At 54.1% G+C, this 9718-nt stretch overlaps 3 protein-coding genes across 3 annotated transcripts in view; 1 reads left to right on the top strand and 2 right to left on the bottom strand.

Annotated features, from left to right (window-relative positions):
• Nucleotides 1-1073: 1073 nt before the first annotated feature.
• On the bottom strand, nucleotides 1074-2234 carry GUITHDRAFT_73333 (hypothetical protein; the record flags this gene model as incomplete). Its single annotated transcript, XM_005829999.1, has 1 exon — nucleotides 1074-2234. One exon carries the CDS (start codon nucleotides 2232-2234, stop codon nucleotides 1074-1076), a length of 1161 nt encoding a protein of 386 aa, XP_005830056.1.
• A 2167-nt stretch (nucleotides 2235-4401) lies between these two features.
• On the bottom strand, nucleotides 4402-5543 carry GUITHDRAFT_153345 (hypothetical protein). The gene is made up of 3 exons (XM_005829998.1): nucleotides 5522-5543; nucleotides 4912-4974; nucleotides 4402-4861 (listed from the first exon to the last, which is right to left on the bottom strand). The coding sequence occupies exons 1-3, from the start codon at nucleotides 5522-5524 to the stop codon at nucleotides 4505-4507; spliced, it is 423 nt and encodes a 140-aa protein (XP_005830055.1). The 5' UTR covers nucleotides 5525-5543; the 3' UTR covers nucleotides 4402-4504.
• A 1873-nt stretch (nucleotides 5544-7416) lies between these two features.
• Nucleotides 7417-9718, top strand: part of GUITHDRAFT_140667 (hypothetical protein) — a gene marked incomplete at both ends in the record, with an annotated part of 6132 nt that continues 3830 nt past the window's right edge. Inside the window, 12 exons of the mRNA XM_005829997.1 lie at nucleotides 7417-7514; nucleotides 7563-7674; nucleotides 7723-7776; nucleotides 7847-7910; nucleotides 7969-8033; nucleotides 8083-8123; nucleotides 8170-8266; nucleotides 8372-8454; nucleotides 8549-8847; nucleotides 8900-8946; nucleotides 8995-9039; nucleotides 9171-9215. Of these exons, the coding sequence (XP_005830054.1) occupies nucleotides 7417-7514; nucleotides 7563-7674; nucleotides 7723-7776; nucleotides 7847-7910; nucleotides 7969-8033; nucleotides 8083-8123; nucleotides 8170-8266; nucleotides 8372-8454; nucleotides 8549-8847; nucleotides 8900-8946; nucleotides 8995-9039; nucleotides 9171-9215 (1050 nt within the window). The remainder of the gene's footprint in view (nucleotides 7515-7562; nucleotides 7675-7722; nucleotides 7777-7846; nucleotides 7911-7968; nucleotides 8034-8082; nucleotides 8124-8169; nucleotides 8267-8371; nucleotides 8455-8548; nucleotides 8848-8899; nucleotides 8947-8994; nucleotides 9040-9170; nucleotides 9216-9718) is intronic.

Here is a 9718-nt window from a genome sequence, read left to right as displayed (position 1 = left end):
ACTTTCACCTGCAACTCTCTTCGGTTGGCGATCACCGACTCCATGTCCGCTTGACCCCTCGCGTCTGAGCAGGACGAGGATCAGGGCCAACGTGTCACTCGCACCTGCTCCCTCCTTACCTTGAGGTGTCGAGCCGCCGGGCTTCTCCTGCTTCATGGCCGTCAAGACACTCTCACTCACTCCACGCAGGCTGACCTCTTCCTCTTCCTCTTCCTCGTTATCATGCGCTCCCCACGACTGCTGCTGCTGTTGGCCGTAGTCGGAGGGCCGAGGAAGGGAAGCTACGGGATCGTACTCTTTGACCTCCACGCTCCCTATCTTCACGCTGTTGTTCCGCTCCCCTTGGACAGCTCTTCGATTCGACGGCGTACGAGGGATGGCTCGGAAGCGTTGAAGGAGGAGGAAGGAGAGGGGGAGGAGGAGATTTGGTTCAACGAAGCCGGTGACTTCAGCTGCTGCACTCTCGCTGCCGACTCAGCAACTTCACGATGAAGTGCGTCCAGTCTCGCAGTCAGGTCCTCCACATCAGCGTCCTCCTCCTTCTCCTCCACTCGTCCCTTCGGTAGAGGAAGCCCCTTGCTGATGCTGTTGCTCTTCTGCGCAAAGATATCCGACAAGTTGTAAGCCTCCTCCTTCCCGCCATTCAGCAGCAACGATCTATCCCTCTCCCCCCTTACTATGTCCTCGGTCTGTTTCCCCAATCTTCCCATGGGCCGCGCATCAAGAACAGAGGGCGACCGCTTCGCCGCGAGCTCGCCAGGGCGGAGGCCGAGTCCTCCAAGAACAGCATGAGCAGGAGGAGCGACCTCGTCGTCCTGATGCAACGACGGAGGAGGCGCTGAGTTCCCGACATGGGTGGGGGAGGAGAAGAGGAAGTCAGGCTGATTGCCCTTGTCGGGTTGAGCAGGCGAGTCCAGGCCCGGAGGGTTGAACTTGTCGAAGGTCACTCCCTTGCCGATGGAGTTGGACCCGGAGGCCTCTGGCTTCTTCTGCACGCACCAGTCAAACACGAGGAGCTCACGAGATGCGACGGACCTTTGACTTGCTGATGGGGAGCTGCCATCGCTCGTCCATCACCACTCCGTTGACCTGGGGCACGGATAAGACTCCGCCGCAAGATCGCAGACATGGCAGACTATCTCTCTCACCTGTTCCCCCCCTGCCTTGTCGGCACCACTCTGCTTGATCTGCAACACGATCTTTCCCACGGCGTGATGGGTCTCCGAGTACTCGTGGGCCTTGATGATGTCATATATGCTGAAGGTCTTGTCCACAATCACTCGCAGAGTGCCCTCCTCCAGCAGCGAGGAAATTATCTTCAGGTCGCTACTCCGGATCTGAGATCCTGTCAGGATGTGGTAGTTCTCTGCAGCTCCGAGCTTGTTGGAGATCTGACGGAAAAGATAGTCTGCTCGTATTTCCAGCATGCTACCCCAGTCCACACTCTTCTCATCTGCCAGGTGGCGCGCATTCCCAACCAGCGTCACGTACACGCCATTGTGCGACAAGGAGCCTCGGAACGCGCTCCAGTAGTCATCACCTCCCACCGTGTCGAGGATCACATCGAACTTGGTGAGGCCGGCGCTCTTGAGGAAGAACGCGTCAGTATAGTCCCAGGCCTCGTCCGCTCCCAACGACTTGACGAAGTCCATGTTCCTCTTCGAGCAGCTGGCAACAGTGTAGCAGTTGAAATGTCTCTTTGCAAGCTGAACAGCAAAGCTCCCGACGCCTCCGCTGCCCCCAAGGACAAGCACAGCCTTGTCGCTCTGCCTTTTCTTCTCCAACAGGTTCCCAACGTGAGCAAGGGACGAGTAGGCAGCGAGACAGGCATGAGGGACGGCAGCAGCCTGATCGTGCGAGAGGTTGGTAGGCTTGAGAGCAATATCCGAACAATCTACAATGCAATACTCCGCGTATGTTCCATTCAGCTCCCTCATGCGATCCAGAGTCTGGCGACCGAACACCTCGTCTCCAACGTTGAAGGGCGAGTCCTCCCCGTTCCTCACGATCCTGCCGCTGAAGTCTATCCCGAGGATGCAGGGAAGAGACAAGGGGCAGATGGTCGACAGAGTGCCTTTCCTCTGTTTGCAGTCCGTAGGGTTTACACTGGACGCGAAGACCTCCACGACAACCTCGGTCGGCTTCAACTTTCCCATCGGCAGTCGAGGGAGGTCGCAGAGCTGCGTCTTGAGCAGTGCAGGATTGCCGTAGTCAGGGAGAGCCACCGCCAACATCTTCGCTGGCCTCTCAGGGAAGTCGACAACCAGAAGCGCGTCGGAATCGCTTGCGATCGGCCTCGAGGCAACACACCCCTGCATGAACTTGAAGGTGTCGTTCAACCCCAGCACCCCCAACAGTCCCTGTTCGTTCATCTCTTGCTTGGTTGGAGGGCCTCGAGCCGCGCGCATGCGCGGGGCAAAGCTCATTTCAGCCATGGCTAGTGTAGATGCCAACTAATCCGGATTTTCAGCAATCTTCAGGTTCAAGACTGTTTTGATCCACTGCAAGAACAAATCAAGTCAAAAGAGAATGAAAGAACTCATAGAATACAAAGAACAGATAGCTTGCATCGAGTAGATTTGTTGCTAGCACAGGCAAACAAATTGCATGAGGGGAACTTGCTTTACGCCAGGTTTCTCGCATACTTAGTTTCGAGAAAATCATGAGAAGAATCGAGCAAACATTGCAGCGAAATGAAGACAACATGAAGAAGGAGATAGGGAAACATCGCAAGAGTTTGAGGGATGGCATGCAAGCTCTAGATCACGGGGTCTCAAATTTGACAGTGACGGTCGCCGAAGGGTTCAAGGAGAACAATCATGGTAATTCAGCCCAGCGTCTGAGGATACTGATAACGATTCGGGCATGCAAGAAGGAGCAGGACGACAATAACAACTACACCAGGACGTGAACGGGAACTAGACACAAACCGAAACGAGAACTGAAGGAAGATAGAAGAGGCGAGGGAGGAGGAGGAGGAGAATAGGATATGACAGGGAGCGAGGGGAACAAAGACAGTAGAACCGGAGGTAGAGAAGCCCATGTGACGTGAGGAGGAGGAGGAGGAGGAGGATTTCAAGGCCGGCATACCCGCAGCCACGAAGGCGAACCCCTCCTGCCATGTTCCAGCTCACTACAGGAGTCCTATATCTAGTTTTAAACATAAATATATTTATATATGATTTATTTGTCCCAATTTAAATACAGAAGTACTCTATATGCAAGTGGAAACATGTATTATTGATTGAATTTTAGAGAGCGGTTGAGGCGAGGAACTGATACAAATCTTGTTTAAATAGTAGTATCTTATAACCTTTTAAGTTTCTCATATACCGTAAAAATTGGGCCTCCCAGTTTTCAATTCTTTGCACTTATTTGTTGATACTTATCTAAATTTCAACCTTAAATAGAATCATTTCGAGTTATTTCCAAACCCAGATCAGCTTTACATTTCTTTTTTCAAGCTTCTCCCACAATTTGAAATCTGCATGTTTAATTTTAAAATATTTTAGGGACCAGTTGGTCTTGGAACCAAGATCAACGACCCTTCAGTGCGAACAGTCCCCCGGATTTCCCGGCCCGGAGCTCCAGAGCTCCGGGCTGGTCGGCAATGGTCAGCCATCATCCTTGGAAACAAGTCACGGCGACCAGAAGTGAACAGAAGTGAAGAGTCGCCGTAAAATGTTCAGCAGGACCGTTCGCACTTCGATGCTCTATGCGGGAAGCCAAGACACTGGCTCCCTGTATGACCCTGCTCGTAGCGGTGAGTGTCTTGCTCCAACCTCTCACGTCCTCCATTTGAAAGCTCTTGGGTGATCGATCTGTTTATTCCTATATTCCTATTCTCTCTTCAAGTTTTCCCGTCTGACCTGAGGATGTCTGTTCCTTGCAGATGCCTGCACGGGTGCCTCGTACAACTCCTGCAATGTTTCCAAGCCATTCTAATCTTAAACACGTGACCTCATGAAGCTCTTTCACTCGCGTGTATAGCTCATTGAGCCAACCCTGTCCAAATCTGCTTGTAGAGCTGCAACCTGTTGTAGCCAACACTCTGAATGTCCCTTTGATTGTGTTGAGCATTACTCGCCCTTGGTAGCAAGATATTTTCAAGCACAGTTTTGCAACAATTGTATGGATCATTCATGCTGATAGCCCGCATGTGGCCAAGTTTCAGCCTAGTTACTACAAGTCCTGAGGAGCAATTTTGCCATGTGATAAAAGAGGAGGAGCTAATTGAAGTACAGTGCAATCTAGTATGATTTAGGATGGAAGAACTGTTGATGCGTCAAGGTTCCTAACAATATGAACATCATCCATCGCATCTCCAGCACACTTGTAGAGTTTCTTGGTCGGTGATACAGTCACCTTCGTCCTTCGTGCGTATGTATGAAACAGATCCTTCGGTGAGATCTAATTTAATGTTTCAAATATTTCAACGGCGTGCTGTAGACTCATGTGAAAAAGGACCCATCACTAGCACCGAGATAACCCAGCAATGGAGCATTTAGTAGTCGGAACCGAATCCCATGCCACCGAAGGAGGTGTCGTAGGGGGGATCACGGCGGTTGTCCATGCCGTATGGCTGGGGAGGAGCAAAGTGCTCGAAGAGGTGGACGTTGCTGCCAGGAACAACCTTGGCATCACCGCCGGGGAGACCGTCGTCCTCAATGGGGATGGGGAGATCACCCGGTCCGAAGAGCTTCTGGATGCGGAGCTGCTGGACAGGGACGGCCCTCACGATACGGCCGTTGGGAAGTCTGACCGCAAGGAGGGAGCTCCTCTTGGGGTGCTGTCCTCCGAAGGCGACGATGGCAGCGACCACGCACACTGCAGCAACAGCGGCGATGGCTCCGTAGATCACCTTCCAAAAAAATGAGCAAACAGAACAAGGCACTGCGATGTCTTCGTCACCTTGTTGAAGTTCTTCCTCTCAAATTCGGGCTTGCCTTCCTCGATGGAACCATAAGACTGAGTCTGGAACAAAATTATATCAGTGTTGGAAGGACGAGTTGGCATGGTATATGTTGACACAAGAAAATTCATTTAGACCGAGGAAAGAAATCAGAACGGATCAAACGGGAGAGATATGTACATAAATCATGATATTGAAGAAGAGATGATATTCCACGAAAACCATCAATTGTTACTACATCATATGCATGGCTTCACACGATTTGAACAAAAGATTCTATCACGGCCTTGCATCATATTGTATCCACATTCCTTTTCAAATCAATCGCAATCATCGGAATCTGGTCAATGTGGCATTTTTAATGCCTTCTATTGTCAAAGAAAGCTGTCCATTATGAAGAATCCATTCCAAAAACCATTAGTCAAGAAAACCAGCTCAGTACATAATTTGCTCAACTGCACACAATTTCCATACATCCCACCATAGATTCATATATGAAACGACAGAAACAGAGCTTTAGGACATACTACAAGCACTGAATCCTCCTCTTCGCGACTAGACGTGCATAGATACTGAGATCCGTCTGCATTCATCGTGAACAACACTCACCATTGCGGCGGTTCCAGTTGTCTCTTCGTGAAAAAAAGAACACGGTTACATACCGTTACGTTCAAGAGCCAAAGGCCGGCGGCCGCGCTGCAGTGCGTAAGCGGCGGGCCGGGCCCCGGGCCGGCCGGGCGCGCGGCCGTCGCCGCCCGGCCCGTACGGTCACCACTGGGCCCGGGCCTGGCTCAGTGTCGGACCCGGACCTGGCAGCGCCGGGCCCCCGCGGGGCGGCTGAGCCGGCGGCGGCCGGGCCGAGCCGCCGTGGCCCGGCGGCTGACTCTGACGCCGCGGCTCCCGGCCTCCGACGGGCCGGCCCTAGCCTAGTAGGTGACTCAGCGTCGCCGTGGCCCGATGCGGGCCGAGGCCCCGGGCCCGCCGGGGGTTCGGACTCGTGCCGGTCCGGCGGCTACCGTACCGTATCAGTCGGACTGTCCGGGTCCGAGTCCGCCGTGACGGCCGCCGGTCCGTCACCGGCCCGGGTCGGCGGCGTCCGGACTGAGGCGGCGGGCGACCGGCCCGGGCGGCCCCGGTCTCAGTGAAGTACCGTACCGTACTCAACAGCCGTTGGCAAGCCTGCCTTCAGTCCGATACGGTCATCAACTTGCCATCATGACTGTGATCTGTACCAATCTCTTCATCACCTCTGTTGACTGAGTTCTCTGCATCCAGTCCGATGATCCTGATATTCAAAGGCCTTCAAGCCTCCGAGCGCCGTTCGCGGCCGCATCCGACCGTATCGGACGGTGAGTCACAAGTATCATCACTATCGATACCGACTACTTGGCATCACAGGCTGTGACTTCGCGTGACTCAGTGAAGCCTCGGAGGCATATTCTCAAATTTCCGAGTTCCTGGCATCATCGGCTGACTCTGACGCCGCGGCTCCCTGCCTCCGACGGGAAGTAAGGGTCTTGTAGAATGCCAACTAAAACAACAATCAATTGCCTAATCAGAGAGATCCTTTACGAGAAACAATCTTGACACCAAACAACTCTACAGTCAGAGATGTGCTCGAAGCTCAATCATACGAAAGAGGGTTGTGGATGCTTGATCACCAAAAACGAGCAAGTCTCCATCTTGCAATGCTCGGAGCATCAAAAGGATTGACGGCGAAAACAGCCCTAGGCTCTGGAATCCATGGCGATGCTGATTCCTACAGCTTCCTTTGAAAAACAAGCTCGAGCTGTTTGAAACGTCGTCTTGCAGTATGCCGCAAAAAGTACAAACATTCACACATGATCCAACCTGGAGCTTGAATACGATGAAAGAGCCATTGGCTGAGAGCCATCTGGGATTCAAACAAACGCCGCCTGCGCCGGCGGGTGCGGACAGTGCACGGTAATGGGGGAAGGGTAGGGCAGGCGATTTGGTTGTATATGCACCCCCCAGGCGTGTAAAAGCGTGTAAGGTCAAAAATAGTTTTAATGTTTGAAACCTTGTTGTTTGGAGGAAGCAAGAATACTTGTAAACCTAAAACTGCTCGACACGGTCCCCGATTCAAACATACTTTCAACCATTATCGAAGTTTCTGGTACAAATTTTCGGAAGTTCAGTGCGCCGACCATTCAAAAATCCTGGGCTGAGGTACCCCGCTCGAAAATGATCAAAAGCGAGCATCAGAAAATGCATGGAATGTCGTCCCCTTCCGAGTTCGCCATCCCGCGTAGAAGCCGCCCCCATCGTCGAGTCCCGGCCCCCGTCACTCAGGCTGACCGTACCGTCTGATTCCGGAGTCCGGGCCGGGGCCCGGACTCACTGAGTCACGGTCACGGTGATTCGATCCGCTCGGATCGGGCCCGCGGCGCGGCCCGCGGCGCCCGGCACTGGGCCGGGGACCCCGGCGCCACCCGGCGCGGCTAGTACTCACCGGGACATTGTCGGGGACTTCCAGCGGCGGGATGGCGATGGGGACGATGGGGGCGGCGGCGGCGGCGATCGTATTAGTGGCTCATAGCTTGATGCAGTCCATCAGACATGCGCCTGAGAACATGTGCAGGTACTTCCTCCTCCCTCTCTCCCCCTGTCGGCTGAGATTCCTTGACAGGATGACCTACATGATGCCCAACTACTACACGATCCCCGTCCCACATGCGAGCTGGGAGACCAAGTTGAGCTACTCCCTGTTGCTCTATCGCGAAGGATCCCAGCCCTTCCATGTACTATCCCATCGCTGCAACTGCCCGTGGCCTTGACGGACTCTGCAGAAGCGCGGGATTCCGGTTCTCTTCATTCCAGGGAACGCGGGAAGCGGGAAGCAGGTAACAGCACGATGAGCTCTCATGCTGACGACATGCGGCTGACACTTGCCATGGCATCGGCGACATCAAGGTGCGGTCCATGGCTTCTGAGGCGGCGAGGGAGCACGTTCGAAACTCGTCTCGCGGACACTTAGGTAACGTAGGGAGATGGGGTGGGGTAAAGGATGGCTGATGTCAGATTGACACCTACAGATTTCTGGGCTGTCGACTTCGAGGACGAGCTGTCTGCTCTGTCAGGAGACCTGCTCCTCTCTCAGGTGCTGGAAGACGATCCAGGAGTACGTTGAGTGACGAGGATCATGGCAGACTAAGTTCGTGTGCCGCTGCATCCCCTACATACTGGAGAGGTAGTCTCCCCCTCAAGGTGCTTGCGTGTGAATCGAGGTGCCACAGTTACAAGGAGAGAGGAATGGAGCCAGGAGGCATCGTGCTCGTTGCTCACTCGATGGGTGGCCACATAGCAAGGATCGTTGCCGGTTCCTTCTGCGAGGTGACCCCCTGGCCTCCCCTGGGCCCTCAACTTCCCTCTTCTTCCCGCGTTGGCTCCCCGTCCCTCCCACCCACAGCAAGCACGCTGTGATGTATGTGCCTGCAGGAGGAGGTCGATGTAGCTGCGGTCTTGTCCCTTGCATCTCCTCAAACGGGGCTACCTGTCGTGACTGATCCTCTCCTCCAGAGGTACCCCTACTTCCCTCCTCCTCTGCCTGCCCTCTCCTCCTTCCAATCCCATCCCCTCCTCCTCCTCTTCCCAGCATCTGCTCACACTATGCAGGCTGATCGACACAGGTGCGGAGCTATGGCGGCAGCATTTCTTCCCTTCCCCCTCCCACGGGGATGCGGCCGGCTGGAGCTCCTTGAGCTCGAGCACCCCTAGCAAGCGCTCCCAGCGGTGGGGTTCCTTCAATACCCCCCTCGTTCGTATCTCAAGGCACTGCAGCAGTTTGAATGAGATCGCATCCGTCTCAGTAGGGGGAGGGCTGCGGGACTTGCTCGTGGGCACGGAGCGCTGCGACCTTTCGCGCATTTGTCCTCCTACCCACTGCCTCTCTGTCTCGTCCACGGCTGTTGCAGGTGCGAGGAGGAGCGGGATATGGAGGGCGATGTCGGTGATGAGGATGATCAGGAGTTTGGATGCCGATTGATCATCAAGCGATCTTGTGGTGCAATCAGGTAATTCACTCCTGATCTTGTGTCCTGGAACTGATCTTGATCGTGAAGATGGTGGAGACTTTGGTTTCAGCGCTGTATTCCCTTGTGGACGAGGTGATGTTGATGACGACTGTCTTGAGAAGGAGGAGGAGGAGGAGGAGGAGGAGGAGGAGGAGGAGGAGGAGGAGGAAATGATCAAGCTGACGTTGATGACGATGATGGTTGCGACACCAATCATGATGCAGATGAGGCTAGTGGCAATGGTGATGGAGATTGAGACAGGAATGATGGTGGCTTTGTGAAGTCTTGCTTTCGATGCTCAGTTGATCATCACGGTTTCATCATCATCATCATCATCATCATCATCATCATCATCATCATCATCATCATCATCATCATCATCATCGTCATCGTCATCGTCATCGTCATCGTCATCGTCATCGTCATCGTCATCATCATCGTCATCGTCATCATCATCATCATCATCGCTGTCACTCGCTCACGCTGCGGCAGCGATCTCGGACCCGGTGGAAGTCAGACCAACAGGAGAAGTTTGCTGGGCTGAGAGATTCCTTCCTCCAAGGTGCTGACGTCGACGCGTCCTCCGCCCTGCTGTGCTGACGTTTCAAACCCCCCACAAGGCTCTTTCTTCCTCGAGAGAGCATCTTTCATGACTCGGAGCCAACTCACCCTCCCTCCCCATACCCTCCCTCCTCCTCCCCCTCCTCGTCCTCCTGTGAAGGACAGCCCCAAGGGCCAAGGTATCTGTTACACGACGAGTCCCACGACGATG

Source organism: Guillardia theta, assembly GCF_000315625.1.
Source record: "Guillardia theta CCMP2712 unplaced genomic scaffold GUITHscaffold_48, whole genome shotgun sequence".
Classification (NCBI taxonomy): domain Eukaryota; class Cryptophyceae; order Pyrenomonadales; family Geminigeraceae; genus Guillardia; species Guillardia theta.
Note: the sequence above shows the minus strand (reverse complement) of the source record. Positions and strands in the feature narration are given on the sequence as shown.

Coding starts and splice junctions, on each gene's coding strand:
- GUITHDRAFT_153345 (XM_005829998.1), bottom strand. Junction 4,862..4,911: donor AGAGGAAGAACTTCAACAAG/GTGACGAAGACA, acceptor TTTTTTTGGAAG/GTGATCTACGGAGCCATCGC.